This window comes from Lingula anatina, chromosome 3 (assembly GCF_051362555.1).
Source record: "Lingula anatina isolate TDL-2025a chromosome 3, LinAna3.0, whole genome shotgun sequence".
Classification (NCBI taxonomy): Eukaryota; Metazoa; Brachiopoda; class Lingulata; order Lingulida; family Lingulidae; genus Lingula; species Lingula anatina.
Genome location: NC_141769.1, coordinates 29,823,348 through 29,840,130, shown reverse-complemented (window position 1 = coordinate 29,840,130; position 16,783 = coordinate 29,823,348). Strand labels below are relative to the sequence as shown.

The window sequence follows — 16,783 nt, the reverse complement described above, 5'->3', positions numbered from 1 at the left end:
GCAAAACATTTTATCAAAACCACTTCCGTAACTTGCAAAATAATGTTTGGTCATCATTGAATTACTACAGATTGCTGCATTATATGAGTTTGCGACAGTTATCACAGTGAACTTTAAATTAAAGATGCTACATGTAACTTTCGATTTCCCTTTCATATTTAGCATGGGTCCTAGCTAGCTGTCAAGTTTTCTCAGCCATTTTAGGCCCTATATTAAATAAGTCATTAAATATAACATCTAAGTAAAAAAAAAGTTAACTTTTCTAATGGACCCCCTGACCGGGAAATTTATTTTTCCCGAATATAAACGCATGCAACACAAAACGACTATTATTGTCATTATTTAGTACACTCGAGGGCCCAGTGTATATTTGTACATTGACCTAAATATGACTCCATATTGGAATGCCTGAGATAACAAGGGCGTTAGTGCTGTATGACTTATAGTCCGCATACAATAACTACTGGACATGGACTGACTGCATTCCAGTCCTCAGGATTCGCATTTTCCACTCGACCAGTACCAGGGTGCCTCCGCCACCGACGGAACCGACCCTGAGTACGCTAGTGTAGGCCTACACCGAGTGTATACCAGGAAGCCCATATGGCGCAATGAGTCAAACTCTACCTCTTGAGAGTCAGCATAGCCTTGACGCTCGTCGAATATATAGTTGATCAGACGTTTGGTTTATCACATCTGTAAGTAATAAGTAACAGGATGTACATGTAACACACACACACACACACACACACAGAGAGAGAGAGAGAGAGAGAGTATTGGTGGTTTGAGGATACTTAGGCCTATTTGTATTCAGGCTATGGCAAGCGTCAAGCTGAGCGTACACGCGCAGAGCTAATGTCGCCCTTACTGGTATATCAAGGTAGCCTACAGTGTACATGAATGCCCCCCCCCCCCCCCCTTCCAATCAACCACCCAATGAAGGGAAGACTTGAAGCTTGACCCCCCCCCCCCCCCCTCACAAGCCACTGGTACCACATTAGTAGGCTATCATTAACAGTTATTGTGCGAAATGGCAAGTAGTCAGGCCTGGCTGCATATATATTCATGCAGTGCATTGCCAAATGAGAATGTAAAGGACATGTTCCTATCACCGTGAACATCACATTTCGTCTCTGGTGACGCGTGTAGGATCCAAGAGGTTTGACAGTCCACGGACCACTGGCATTTTATAATCATATTTACGATGATTGATGTTTTGACTTTTTCGTATTTGACGTTTTAAGGTCAAAGATATGAATAGATGCATTTGACTAAATGGCCTACATTTGTAGCTGTTTTCCCACAGACAAATTGCTCGTAAACCTACCTAAGACAATTATTGCCTTCCTCATGGGCTTGCGAGGAATACGTTCATCATTGGTTTAGACAGCCCGTGTTGAAACAGTGGACACAGGACATGAAAAATGTATGTCGACTCACGCCGCGTGCAAGAGAAAAAATTGCTTTTGTCGCAAACAATCAGCCGGTTCACATGATAATAAGGCCTCAAAATGGTTCCACCGCTTACTTGTGTTTGTACATATCTGAACTGTTACAGAAACTTATTGGAGATCTTTTACCAGACCATCCCTTGCTGGCAGACCCCCCTTACGCACGCACGCACGCACACACACACACACACACACACACACACACATTCCTGTTAGGCACCATTCAGAATAGGGGACTAACTAGTCTGAGTGTCAAATGTGGCGACCTAATACAAAGATTGCCGTCTAATCCGCTAATAGACACTGAATAGATATCCCGTGGGGAAGTATTCAAGTGAGTCGGCCATATTTGACCCTCGGACTAGTTAGTCCCCTATTCTGAACGAGGTCTAAGTGAATGTACAGGTAGCATTCATACCTAACGTGTTGTGCATGCAATCAGCGTCCCCGGTATTTTTTATATATAGTAAAGTACAAATGCACTCATTGTGGCTGGTGTATAGTAGATATCCAGGCTAATGAATATGGAACCAAAGGATACCTGTGTTAGGGCTATGTTGTATATTTATCTCCAGTGTCCGACTGTGATATGTATGCACGTTGGTGCAGTTACGGCACTTTTTCCTATTCCCGTGTTCTATATGTGTACTTCATTGCTCACAATACCATAGGTGCCATGTTGGGAAAGAGAGCGTATCTTGTCTCAAAATGCTTCAAAACTGTTTCATTGAAACACGGAATAGACAGATAAAATAAAGATGACCTAAAAACAGGTTATGTCATGTGAAGCGTGAACTTTCACCGACACGGTTGGTTAATTACGTTTTAAAGTTTCATAAAAAGGAAGAAAATTTCGCCGAATGGCTGTTTTTAATGATTAATGACTAAATAATTAATCATACATGTAGATAAACAAGATGAGGGAGAATTAATTACTACTTTAATCAACTCGCAGTACATTGTAAACGCCCTTGTTATGACTTCAAGCTAAGTTGATGACATGTTAATGGTGCTGGTGTCTGAAGACTGGACATGCCAATATAATTGATTGGAATGCCGGGGAACACGTGGTTAAGTTGTGTTCAGAGCAGGTCTAATTCAAACCTGTACATGTATGAATAAATGACGTCGCCCAGCAAAAAAGATGACATATGGACTACTATAAGACCCGTGGGACTTAGGGTCCCAGGATTGCTATATATACATGTACAGTATACGTCTAGGACCCCTTTCTAATTATGCCGTGTTAAGTAATAATCTTGAGGTCTTTAACTTGAAATCTCCCAAACTTAAACTTATTTTGAATTGTCTTAAATCTTGCAAACATGCTGTTATTGTACTGGTAATTGCAAGCACGAAAGATTAACAGTCAGTGTACATTTTTAAGACGCTGGGCGTCCGAGGCAAATTTGCCTACTTGTACTTACGAGTGTTCTTTAATATCCGTTAAAAAGAGGAAAGCACAGGAGCGGATCCAGGACACGAATATTAGTGGAAAGGGGGGGTGTCAGTCTTTGTTTTCAACCTGCACATCCTACATAAAGACAGCCAGGCAGAAATCCCACCAGGGCACTAGAAATCTCATGTGGTATGGCATGAATATCATTTCATTTACATGTGATTGTTTTGACCTATTATCGGCAGTTATTCTCCACTCTAGGCACAACAAGTGTTCGAATGCCCCACCTAGACAATGGAGCACGTGAACCCAGACATGGCGTCTAGCAGGGGACCCCCTGGCGCCCCACCCAGTTACGAAGAGGTGATGTCCCCAGCGGCCGCCCTCGGCGATCAGCTTCTTGCTGCCCAGCAAATTTCGTGCCGCGACTTCGCTCCAGTGTGGAGTGCGAGACAGTCTTTGTTTGGGTCATCTGTCACAGGCGATGACATGGCGTAAGTAGGCCTACTGGCAAACCCGTAGTTGGGCTGGGGGTTGGTGTGGGGGTGGTTTGTGTAATGCCCCTATTTTACACAGACCACGAATCCCACGAATCGCCAGGTATTGACAAATTTCAGGATTCGTGGTTGAACCGTAATCAGTTCGTGATTGATCAAGAATTGCAAGAACTGACTACGAATATATACGAATCTGTTAAGAACTTCACGAACTGATTACGATTCAACCACGAATCCTGAAATTTGTCAATTCCTGGCGATTCGTGGGATTCGTGGTCTGTGTGAAATAGGGGCATTGGGGGGGCGCGGGGATGCGAAAGGACAGCCTTTGAATAAAAAATTTCTTTCTGATTCCAAATTTCATCTGGGCAATACGTCATTTTCAAGTTGGGTCAAATAAGGGAGTTAAAGATCCATTTTTCTTTTCAGAAGAGTTGCCCTTGATGCCAAGTTTATTTCTTTTATGTAAAGAGTTGTGCATACAAGCATCAGACTCATATGGCGCATTTTTAGACTGTAGCAAGTAAGTTAACCGTTAGAAATTTATGAATTTTATTTATTCTCTTTCGGAATTATTGACTATATTTTTTCTTTTAAGGGTATTAGTAAGCCGAGCATCTTCTTGGTTGGCAAGTCGAAATGATGTTTACTTAATCAAGTGTGAAACGGTGACAAAGATTGTCAGAGCTGACACCCCTAGTGCTGGAACTGACAGCGCACTCTGGATGGAGCCACTATCCAAGAAAGGACCAATAGGTGTAATTGTGAGACATTTACGGTGTGTACGGATATTTTTTCAATTGAAGATTAAAGCGGAAGTCACTTGATAAGATTGAGAATGGAATTTTATTTAAGGTTCATTTATGATAGTTTGAAACCGGTTTTGGTGCAAATGCTTTGAGGTAGTTCGTGACACACATTTTTTGTTTTTGTAAATTACTTGAAGTACGAGCTTCACGTTCTTTGCCAACAAATTTTTGAGAATTAGTCTGCTTCTAGCTGGTAGACAAGTTTACTACCTTTGATCTCTCTTCTTCGTCAGAAATGACTATAGTATTATGTACGCACCGATGATTATATTAGTCTTGACGTCATTTTCAGGTTATGGTATAGAAAACTCCCACCGTCATCGCCAAAACCTTCTACCCCGCCTACTCTCCTTATACGTGACTTCGTTCCCAATCACGGTGACGTAACGCTTGGAGAATTGATCCAAGCTGCCAATGAGTGGCTGGCTAGGACCAAAAGTAAGTGTACAGCGCATGGTGTGATTTTGATTCAACGGCTTAATTTTGATTATTCATTGGCAGATATTGAATCGAAATACCAGTACATTATATGACTTTCCCAATTCAGCAGTGTCTCTACCTCTTCTTTTCTAGCGCACCCAAAATATGTTCTACATCTCTTATCAGATTTGATAGGTGATCGGTTAGACTTCCCAGAATAGCATGCTTTAAAAGTGAACCACTTAGAATGTCGATACACTCTTTAATTTTAAATGGTGCTGTCATATAATTGGTTCCTAGTTTACATCCATTTAAGTGACTTTGTGCGCATCAGCGCATTTCCCGGTATTTGGTATTTGATAAAACGATGTCGGTTTTTATAAATTTATCAATTTTTTGGTGTATTTGAGAGCAGCATACTTTTCCATTAATTTTGATATTACCAACTTTTTTGAGTCTATAAGCCGTCATTCTAATTTTATTTAGGTGAAGTTTTAACAATGAAGTGCCAAGATAATGTCTGTGGTGTGTAACAGTATGTTATCTGTCATTGTGTTGTATTATGTATGTTTGTGCTGTTATCAAGAACAATAACATATTACTTACACATGTTCCGTCCCCAGACCCCGTTGTGACAGTTGAGACTGTGAATACCCCTCTGCACATCACAATGTACACCCCGGCAGATCAACCGGAACGCTTTATAACTCGCAATGACTCCACAGCCTTGATATTCAAGCCAAATAAGCCTTCTGCCTTCATCCTTAGGTTGTTTTACTTTGCTCATAAAGGAGATGGGCCTAGAGAGGAAATGCGGCTAGGTAAGTATTTATTTTAAATTCCGTAAAAGGGCAAAATAGTTTAAACAAAATTGTAGATATGCCGGCCTAGGTTGGCTACCACAAGCTGAAACCTTTTTCACAAAAATTGAACCAATGACTACGCAGTTTGTTGACCTTCTTTATCATACAAATAAATTGAAAACTATGTTAAACTTTTCTCTCCATGTTAACTAGTCAAACTAAATTTAATCAAGTAAAAATAACATAGGCAACGTCAGCAGCACAAGTTTATATTGAAGATGAAAATGCTCTATTTCCAGGCCTACGAGATTTTATACCGTCTGCCCTGGGGTTTTCGTCACCCAGCGAGGCAATGCACCACATCTCCTCCTGGTTAGGCCAACAGAATGTCCACGTCCTCAATATACAGACAGTAAAAATTCTCTCAGGTTGGTGTGGTTATGGTTTTATTTGCGCAGCCTAAAAGTTGGGATCCCAAAGACAAACTGACCCGAACAACAGTAGCACGAGAAATGCAGAACTAGAAGTGTGTTTAAAAATACCTAATATCTTGCATACAGTGTGTAAGTCGGGCACGCAAATATATTTTTGACATAATTTTGACAAATAATGAATCTTTTTCCTTGCCGAAAGAGATATGTTTAATTATATGATACTGATATTTGGGGAATTACAAGAAGCCGAGTAAAATGAAATAACTTAGCATCGGAGCTTCTCCACAATCTATGATATTGAGATGATTGTTAATATATCTAAATTATTGTTCCGAAGGAAACGTCACTCGTCAACTTAATAAAGCAAATCAGTGGCTTATCGATTTTTTAAAACTTACTTATCTCTTACACATAGAAGTTATCTACGGTGACTAACTAACCTTATAACTATATTTATATTTCAGGTAGAAGTCCGAGTGCCTGTTTTCAAAAGCGTCCCTTTAAGTACATGTATCTCCCTGATAAGCGTTCAAGGCGCTCTTATCAGTACGTTACTCGGATCGCCTACTCCTTCACTCCAGGTAGCGACACGCCCACTGCAGCACCTGAACGCTTGTCATGCGCCATTTTTTCTCCTTCAAAGGTGTCCATATTGCCGCTAGGCAACGGGCAATTTTCCATGACATTCAAAAACTTTCCTTCGGTTTTGGACAGATTGCAACAGTGGATGGATAAATCAGGTGAGATGTAACTTAACTTAATTAGGTCTTAACTTAATTAAGTCTAAGCTTCGCTCGTAAGCATGCTTTCTGTGAACAGAAGTTCTTAACCGCAGTGCGAATTTTAGGTCTTGTAAATTGTACGTTGAGTCTCTGTTATTTCATAAATTGTACTTCTTGTCTCTGTTATCTCATAAATTGTACATCTTGTCTCTGTTAACTCATTTTTATTTCGCTCCAGCCCACGACCGAGAAGTGATAAGTGTCGAAACGTTCCCAGTTCAAGCTCTGACGTCAGAGGAGCAGGCGGGGGCCACCCGAGAGGACGTCACTTATCTCCATGGTGAGGAGACGTGGCTGGATACTATACGGTGGGTACTGTACTATATTTTCCCCGCTTTAAAGTCGTGTTTTTTACGTTTTACAATCTGTTAGAAGATACAAAAATCTATTAGTTATGGCGGTTAACATTTTTGTACAAGTTTTATTGTGTGACATCTTTATTCATTTTATGTTTGAATTTACGCTTACTTATTTACCTTTGTGTAATAATCATTATTACAATTGCCCTGTTGATGCAAAGCATCAGAGTTGTTTTTAAGTCGCAATAGTACAATAATCAGTATTTGTAGAAATTTTTGGGAATGTGTACGTTGGTGCTGAAGTTGATATTCCAAAATGTTATCGTTTATTCTTCTTTGATTATAAATTTCTGTTTTTCACTTGCTTTTCTAAAGAAATATATAAATCCAAGATTCCCAAAATTATTATCTGTTGTTTTTATAACCACGTAGGGTATATTTGGCTAAGAGGACGTCACAGTTTCTAGAGTTTGACAACATTCCGATAGCCTCTGCTTCCGCGGTCAGTTCAGCCAGTCCTCAACTTAACGCGGCCCCGGTGTCTGGGTATGCCGCCGTCTATGCTCAAAACACAGCCAAAGTGGCTGGATACTCTGCGCAAGATGTCCCTGGTGTGAGCGGGTCATCTGGAGTTACCGCTGGACAGGTTATGGTCAGTGCGGGTCCCTATGTTATGGCTGGCACTCCTGCACCGCCTTCACCACCACCGCCATCAGCACCACCGACAGGCCCACCAACAGTACCGCCAACAGAACCGCCTACAGAACAACCAACAGAACCGCCAACAGGCCCACCAACAGAACCGCCTACAGAACAACCAACAGAACAGCAAACAGAACCATCAACAGAGCCATCAACAGAACCGCCAACACAACCAACAACAGGACCATCAACAGAACCACCAACAGAACAGCTAACACGGCCACCAACAGAACTGTCAACAGAACCGCTAACAGAAACACCACCAGAACTACCAACAGGACCATCAACAGAACCAGCAGAACTACCAACAGGACCATCAACAGAACCAACAGAACTACCAACAGGATCGCCAACAGAACACCCAGCACAATCACCAACACAACCACCAACGGAAGAGGCAGCAGAACCATCAGGGGAAACGCAACCACGTAACACTGTGTCTGTTGAGACGCATGTTATCTCAAACATCGCACATAACATTACCGATGAGGAGGGGAATGGCGTTGCCTCGTTACAGGGTGAAGAAAGCACCATAGAAACTTTCCCAGAAAGTTCTGAAAAATATATCTAATACAGCGACAAGTTTTCGTTTTCTGCTGTGCCAAATGATGCCGTTTGCCTTGCCACTGATACTGGTGGAAAAGCCTCCTCTGATAACTCTGTCCCCTTTTGTGTCAAAGTATCCAAAATGGATGAATTTTCTGAATTTTCCTGTGACGATGACAGTACACCGAGCTAGAAAAAGATTTGAACGAAGCGGCATGTGCCTCATTTAGTATTTAGACTTCAGACGAAGTTTTGAAGGGTATAGTCATAATGGATCAAATCAACAGGAAAGGGATTACAAACTCGTTGCCCAGAAAACGCTGAGAGTTCATATTTGTCGGTTGTTTTATCACACGCCTCGTCCTCATAACAAATTGTGTTAAATTCGCAACTTGATATGCATTGATATGCACGTAAGATCTGAAGATAAAAGCTCAAACTGGTGAAACAATATAATTTGCAGCTGGCGTAAAGAATGCCAGAATTACATATACGGCCACTTAATGTCCATTTTAATGATCGTTTCCCATTGTTTTCAGATGTATCTCTATTTTCTAAATTTTTAATATGTGAAAACATATAATGGATTACGCATGCAATTTATACAATACAGCGTTGTAATATGTTAAAATGATGTTGAATTGTGTGTCACAGTGTGTGTGTGTGGAAAGGGGGGGGGGGGGGGGGTACCGTTCGTTGCCCTTAATTCTACCAACTGTGTAATATGTTAAAATGATTTTCCAGTTGTAACAACTAGCTGACTGTGTGTGCGTGCGTGTTTTATCGGACTAAGTGTCAGAGCACAAAAGGTAAAATATAATAAGTGGATTTATATTATTAAATTCGATAAATTACAACGGGTTTTGGAAAGAGATATTGGGTTTGGTCCAAAGCACCGATGATATTAGCGTTTGATATGTGTGGAACTCATTTCGCTACAACAAAGAATCGCCGTTTTACCCACTACGCTACTGATTCCACTCGAAGTTCGTTTTACTTCTTTAGTCTCCCAGGTAATTTTAATAAATGTTCTTTTCCCATTCCAAAGAGAGCTGAAAGTAACATATTTCATTTCTCTTTTCCCCTTTATAGGATCATAGTTTGTCTTTTCCCCGTCTGCTCTATATCGGCCTGTTTGAGTAGTGCGTTTCCCCGTTTAGTCGAAAACTACTGATTTGAATGCGGAAAGCGTTTAACTTAGACAAGAACACACGCTTATGGTTCAAACAAATCATCCCAGGCGGTGTACCCTATCCTTGTGATATACGAATACAATGTGCATATGACAAAAAATAAAAGATCCGGCAAACGACGTTTAATAAATGGACAAATCACATGTCACGGGGAATTAAAGAACGTGTCCAAAAACACAACCAAGTAAACAAGTCAGTTCTGTTTAAAGTGAAATAAATTCTACATAAATACAGTAATTTTGCATAAAATAAAGAATCTAAATTTCAGAACGCGCAAAAGGTAAAATGTAATTTGTGCATTATTATTTTAACGAATTCTAACCGTTTTCTCTTGTGATAGGGTCTAAAGGGGATATGGTACATGTATTTGGTTAAAAAACAACAACGTTTTTTATCAAATGCTAAGATTCTTACAGACTATACTTAGTCTGAAGATGTTGAAAATACATAAAACGTTGCACACTGCTTCTTTGTCCAATTTATTTTACATTTTTAACTGCAAATTGTCAAAACGTCTGATTGATTGTACCCTTCCAGTATGTGGCTTATAGTACTTGTACATGCACTGGATGTCTTTTTGTAGCCATTTTCGATGATCAAAGTCCTTCAGATGAAAGAACCTAGATACTTTTCATACCACATACCTACTATTCATATTTGTTTGATAGTAATTTTTTTCCTTTGAAAAAATTAACATAAAATATAGACATTATAATTTTTTTTACGAATTAACTTATACTTGGATTTTATAGTTAAAGTTAGCATAACAAAAACAAAAAGTGTGACATTTGAGTATACCCTATGAAACTTCTGAGCTTTTAAGTCAACCAAATCACTGAGACAGATATTTCAAACCTGAAGATTGTTCTAAGTAATATAATTTTTCTTCTGTTTTCCTGACCTATGATTCATTTCAATTAAAACCTTTTCTACCTTAAAGGCATCAATATACTGCGCTTTTCTGGTAATCTGTATATAAGTAAAATAAATAACACAAAATGAATTGACACAAATTAACTCCTAATGATGTGAAATGAAATAATGAAATAAAATCCTATGATGAAATAAAACCCAAGATGGTAGCAATTAAAACATGGATTGCCATTCTCCCATCTCATAACAAAACATACCAAAACAAAAAAATTGAATGAAATCAAATATATTCCACATCAAGAACTATCAAATGAATGCTAATCAAATGGGGTCCATATTTAATGATATTATATGATAAACATTGTTGAGACACCAAGAAATGACAATAAAATTTAAAAACTTATATACTCTTTAAGAAATAAGAAAAAAAGTGAGATGTTGAATAAGTAAATTTAGCAGGTAAGATTAATCGATAGTGGTACGAATCATAGCTGATGAAAAAAAAAAAAAAAAAGAGTAGATCTATACTTCTGCTTCTGCAGGATTCTGATCAACAGAAACATTGAAAATAATATAGTACATCTTGTGTATGGTGATAACAAAATATAGTCCGTGCATTTTTCACCACATACTGTTCATCACAAATTTGAGTAATTTAAGGATGATAATTTTGACTTGAAGAGTATTAAGAGGATTTTGAGCCCAAAACTTTTTCTCGATCAAACATTGAACACTGGCTACCAAGTTTCGTTCTACACTGTTCATACTTTTCAAATCATTCCTCGCTTCTGAAAGGAGCACGTTTGTGAAAAAAAATGATAAATTTAGATTCTGAATCGACAGGAATACATTTAGAATTTTTGGGAATGCTTGAAATGACTTTCTAAATATGTTTATACTGAGCACATCAAATAATGGAACTTTTGTATTATTATTGCTCAAATAACTCTAGTCTTGCCCAAAGAAACAATTATAATGGATGTCTCCCCTCCCATTGTATGCAATTCAATTATAATTAATACAAGTAAAAACGATTAAAAATGGAGATCAAATATGACAATGACCAAGAAACTATATGATTTTGACTGAGCTTCCCTTACCCCCCATCCCCCTAACCAAATGCACATGCGCGCGCGCGCGCGCGCGCGCGCGCGCGCGCACACACACACACACACACACACACACACACACACACACACACACACACACATCTAGTCCTGTTGTTAATACACAGATTTCAACAGAACTCAGACTGGCCATTAAAATTTTTACCATATTCATGAAGTCAATCAATCAATGGACAATAGATATATAAGTTTCTACATGAAACCGAAATTTGACTTAGATATCAATTATCAAGGAAGAGAAGCCTGTCACCATTTAATTTTCATTGTCATCAAATCTATCTTTACATTGGAACTGGTTTTTCGCAGCATCAGTCCCTTGGTTATCTCTTAATCAAGTCCTGCTCTCCTAGTAAGCTAGTTTTCCCAACCTTTTTTTGCGATGCTTAGCAGCACAACACACACACACAACACACTTGCATCCACAAAACCCATGAACATTAATTTTTGTGACGACATTCGCTGTTTCTATTAATTTAAAAGGATAATTCTTCATTCCTTTGTATAAGATACCATGTGGATCATTTTATAGTTTTGCTGCACATGAACAATTATGCAACACATGACGAATACTGTCTTGAGGTTCAATGGGTAAAAACTGCTTATTCCTTCATAAACATACTATATAATATCTGTGTATATGAAGATCCTAAAAACATTTTTTTTCTGGAAGCCATGCCTTAACAAGTTAAAATAGCTTAATAATAAAAGTTATCAAGAATAAGTAGACTAGAAAGTTCACTTCACCTTCTTGTTTTGAACTAAAAAAAAGTTTAAAGTAAAAGAAAATGGCACCAAATTGATTGGAAATCTGCAATACTCCATTCAGTGGGAATCCGGTCTTTGTTGACTTTTTTCTTCATGGAGGACAAGTGGGGATTTTCCTCTAGGAGAGCGATGCATCAAGTTCCCCAATCTTGGGACGCTCTCTCCACTGCTGAACCTCTTCCTGCTCTGATCTTGCTTTTCTTTGGTGATTATTGCAACCTCCGTATCAGAATCATCGTACGTGCCACCTTCAAAGTTATTTTTGTTTCCATCCTGCCCAGAATGAAGAGTGTGTGGAATATTCTGCATCAAATCTGGCAGAGAAATACCTGCTTGTGATATCTTCTCTGGGGGTATCAGCGCCTTCAGTTTAGCCACTGTGTTAAGTAAAGCAGTCCGTTCAAGCTCTAGGGTTTTCAAATGGGACTTCAGTCTGTTATGGCTGCCCTGAAGATTGCCAAGAGTGACCTCTAGTGTGTGGTTCTGATTGTGAGCCGTCTGGAGCTGTTCCAGCATCTGCATGTTTTGTCGTTTGAGACTCTGGTTGGCTTGTTCCAGTCTCTCAATGTCCATGTTCCCTTGCTGTGGTGACCACAACATCTCCTCCTGCAGGACGTGGTACTCCACCTCATAGGAATTCAACTGTTGGGAGATGTCAAGGTTGAACACCTGAGGACAAAAGGAACTTGACACATGAAATATGTGCTATAGTAAGTAAGAGCTGGAAACACAATCAGCAGTCAAAATACATTCCCTGTCGTATCATATTACATATATTAAAACTTTCGTGGAGTTTTGGGTTATTTTCATGATTGCTTGTGTAGATTAACGTAATTTACTGAAAAGAAACAGGGCAAGAAGAGGGGGGCTTTTTTCACACGTCTTAAAAAAAAAAAAAACACCCTTCCTGCTAAATACAAAAGGTTCTATAGTGCAGAAAGTAATACTGAGGTGAAGGTTCTGGTAGCTTAAATTATTTGCCAAAGTCAAAATATAATTCTCCTAAAGGAAAATAACATACATGTACGTATTCTAGCACATTCAATTTTTGAATATTCCACCTATGACCTAGATTTGGAAATAAACAAGAAAAGGAAAGAAAGAGGACAGACTAAGTACCTGATTGATGACTCTCTCCATCTGTATCATACTCATCTCAGGCAGGGTGGTCTTCAGACATTCCACGATGGTCTCAAAGCTGCTGCACTGCAGAACCAGCTCCTTATGGCTTCCCAGTAACACCAGCGCCACCTTGAAGATCACCTCCATACCCTGCAGGAATATCAGATCTGGAAGAAAACACCAAGACTACTGCAGACCATGCATGAATATGTTAATAACACTCCTCCTCATGTTTCTAATATACTTGAATCATTACAACCTACTCTGATTTCTACTCAATGCCAGGAGGAGGCGTGTAAGTCTGTTAATCTGGCTGCATTCAGCATGAGTCCCCCAGGAGTTAGTGTGCACTAGCTGGTGGGACCTAACTCATTGGCATTGGCGCCTTTGAGTAGGGTCCCCTCCACTCTTTCTTAGATGGGAAGTGTAGCATATTATGTCACCAGATGACAATATTTCACTACAGACCAGTATCTTACCTAAAGTTTATATTTTTTGAAAATAAGACTAACAAAACAATAAGGCATGTAACTGATTTGGAATAATATTAAATAGGTCAACTTAATTATGCCATGTTATTCTAATATATGTGTATGTGTTGTACAATATAATTCTAAACATCAGGTGCATACATGCATATTAAGTTAAACTGTACAATAAGAATACATCTACAATTATATAACAGAGTCATTTACCAAACACTCTGGCGACAAATCCCAGTGGAAACTGTGAGGCAAACAGAGTCAGGAACCAAGGGGCCGCATAGAGAGTGGGGTGGATCTCATTTTCCTCAAAATGCTCATATAGCTCCTTGTAGTGGTCGTGCAACAAACGCTGAAGTTGATACATTTGAATCTGGAAAATAAAGAATATTCATCGAGCTAATCTATAATGTTATTTTGTATTAAAAGCTTAAAGATGCATATTATTAGATGTATATGTAATCAATTCTCAAAAACTTTACCATTAAGTGAATGAGCATACAGTTTGCTTTAATAATTCCTCATATGCTAGATAAAATCCTTATTTCATATAGAGTATTTCCTAGAGTATCCTGCAGTTATGTTGACCGAGTTAAAATCATAAAGAATAAGTCCTAAGCCTATCCTTTGGCGAGAAACAAACAACAAATATGTTCCCACAAAAAAAAAAAAAAAAAAAAAAAAAAAAAAAAAAAATATATATATATATATATATATATATATATGTGTGTGTGTGTGTGTGTGTGTGTGTGTGTGTGTGTGTGTGTGAATTATCAAACTCGAAATGAAAAGGTTACATGACTTACTATGTGTAGCATACATAGCATATAATACCAAATTCTCTACACAAGCAGTAAACATGGGAGTTTCATAGACTATTTTATATCCCTGCCTCCTACCCCCATGTTCTAATATCTCTCCTTACCTGTAGTGAGGTCATGTCTGGCCTGTACTGTCTTCTGAACCCCATGTTCTAATATCTCTCCTTACCTGTAGTGAGGTCATGCCTGGCCTGTACTGTCTTCTGAACCCCATGTTCTAATATCTCTCCTTACCTGTAGTGAGGTCATGTCTGGCCTGTACTGTCTTCTGAACCCCATGTTCTAATATCCCTCCTTACCTGTAGTGAGGTCATGTCTGGCCTGTACTGTCTTCTGAACCCCATGTTCTAATATCTCTCCTTACCTGTAGTGAGGTCATGTCTGGCCTGTACTGTCTTCTGAACCCCATGTTCTAATATCTCTCCTTACCTGTAGTGAGGTCATGTCTGGCCTGTACTGTCTTCTGAACCCCATGTTCTAATATCCCTCCTTACCTGTAGTGAGGTCATGTCTGGCCTGTACTGTCTTCTGAACCCCATGTTCTAATATCTCTACTTACCTGTAGTGAGGTCATGTCTGGCCTGTACTGTCTTCTGAACCCCATGTTCTAATATCTCTCCTTACCTGTAGTGAGGTCATGTCTGGCCTGTACTGTCTTCTGAACCCCATGTTCTAATATCCCTCCTTACCTGTAGTGAGGTCATGTCTGGCCTGTACTGTCTTCTGAACCCCATGTAGAACATCATGTAGATAAGAGTATCAAATGCCTCCTCTTCTGGCATCTGAGGGAGAAAATGAAACATTTATGAAATTTCAATATCATTTACAGACGCTGACCATCAGAGGTTCAACCAGGATTCTGAAAAAAGTATAATTTCCTTTTTTTACAGGCCATCTAGGTTCCAATAAATAAAAATCTGGTAAAAAAACTGAAAAAGAGAGTCAAAAACACACCTGAATGGCTTCCTGACTAGTGCTGTGTCCACTATACAGATACAATAAAAAAACACAATTTTACATGTGGACAGCCTAACATGCATCAACAAGATACCAGTCATGTGGCTGATTAACAGGCTTCTAGTCTAAGCTGATCTCTGACTCCAATTACAAGACAGCCTTGAATAAACAAAGCAGCAACAATTATTGAGTGACTGCAAAGTAAGTGTACTTACATGCATTAACAAGATACCAGCCACAAAGCTGAGTCCTTGGCAGTAGCCGACCTCTGTGTCCAACAATGAGTATGCCTTGAGCAAGTTGAAGAGGGACAGTTGACCCACGCCCAGTGGAGTGGTGAAGTACTCGTGTGTAGGAAATGTACGACCTGGAGCAAAAAACACATGGTTTATAGACATGATTCTGGTAGTCAGAAAGTTTTCATTTATGATAGATCCAGAAATTTGAATTTTCATGTTGACTGTTTCGAGATAGTTGTGACCAAGTCTGTCAGAGTGAACAGACGAAACAGTCAACAGGTAAATCAAATATATAATCTTTTATGTTCCACTGAATTATAAAAGTCAGTTTACAATGACATGAATGCTGTAAAGTCATATACCTACAAACATAAACAACCACAAATATTTACCCATTAGCACTGCAAGCTCCTTTTGATAACCTATAGCAACCAAATCAATTTTGACACACTACATTTTTATTGGGGCTTGAGGCTTTGATTTTTTTTAGTCAGTTTTCATTACTTGTATCTTATACTGTGCAGTTTTTTTCAAAATATTCGGATTTTGGGCTTTAAATCACTTTTATTATTATTATTATTTGTATATCCCACCTAAGTCAATGAGTATTGCATGCTGGTGTGTGGTTAGCTGGCGCAGTAAGTCTTGATACGGCGTCTCCAGCTCAACATTGGGGAACTTCATCTTCAGCACCCCAGGGTGGTGCAAGCGGTGCTGCGCCACCAGTAACCTCCAAATGGCACCGCGCTTGGGTCGGGGGATTCCTGCGGGAGATGAGAGGAAAATAAATACCAAGATGTTCATGTTTTCAACGAGCAAAGATCAAACAACCAAATGTAGACAAATGTGCCAATCACTTACATATGTCACATTTGTAAGATTTATTCTAATAGTTTTATTCAATATAAAAATAATTTAAAAATAAAGTTATATCATCTTTAAGCGACATGTCCAAATAATAAGTTAATTAGGTTAATAACATTTTCACAATCATCATGAATAAAATCATAAGGTTTTGGATAAAACTTCAAGTATATGATTTTAAAATTAAGTTAAAACAAA

At 38.9% G+C, this 16,783-nt stretch overlaps 2 protein-coding genes across 2 annotated transcripts in view; one reads left to right on the top strand and one right to left on the bottom strand.

Moving 5' to 3' along the window:
* The first annotated feature begins 529 nt into the window (after positions 1-529).
* Positions 530-8,812, top strand: LOC106178729 (uncharacterized). The gene is made up of 9 exons (XM_013562031.2): positions 530-698; positions 3,112-3,344; positions 3,946-4,125; positions 4,449-4,594; positions 5,200-5,397; positions 5,679-5,807; positions 6,278-6,553; positions 6,774-6,903; positions 7,327-8,812. Exons 2-9 carry the CDS (start codon positions 3,145-3,147, stop codon positions 8,165-8,167), a joined length of 2,100 nt encoding a protein of 699 aa, XP_013417485.2. The 5' UTR covers positions 530-698; positions 3,112-3,144; the 3' UTR covers positions 8,168-8,812.
* A 983-nt stretch (positions 8,813-9,795) lies between these two features.
* The window catches only part of LOC106157166 (uncharacterized), a 52,942-nt gene continuing 45,954 nt past the window's right edge, over positions 9,796-16,783 (bottom strand). The window contains exons 40-45 of the mRNA XM_087008105.1: positions 16,315-16,485; positions 15,698-15,849; positions 15,215-15,307; positions 13,918-14,077; positions 13,220-13,389; positions 9,796-12,769 (exon numbers count right to left, since the gene is read on the bottom strand). Of these exons, the coding sequence (XP_086864231.1) occupies positions 12,158-12,769; positions 13,220-13,389; positions 13,918-14,077; positions 15,215-15,307; positions 15,698-15,849; positions 16,315-16,485 (1,358 nt within the window). The 3' untranslated portion in view covers positions 9,796-12,157. The remainder of the gene's footprint in view (positions 12,770-13,219; positions 13,390-13,917; positions 14,078-15,214; positions 15,308-15,697; positions 15,850-16,314; positions 16,486-16,783) is intronic.

Excerpts from the sequence above, each read along its gene's own strand:
- LOC106178729 (XM_013562031.2), top strand. The coding sequence starts at position 3,145 with ATGGAGCACGTGAACCCAGACATGGCGTCTAGCAGGGGACCCCCTGGC. Across the intron at positions 3,345-3,945 it reads GTCACAGGCGATGACATGGC|GGTATTAGTAAGCCGAGCAT; the intron begins GTAAGTAGGCCT and ends TTTTCTTTTAAG. Across the intron at positions 4,126-4,448 it reads GTAATTGTGAGACATTTACG|GTTATGGTATAGAAAACTCC; the intron begins GTGTGTACGGAT and ends CGTCATTTTCAG.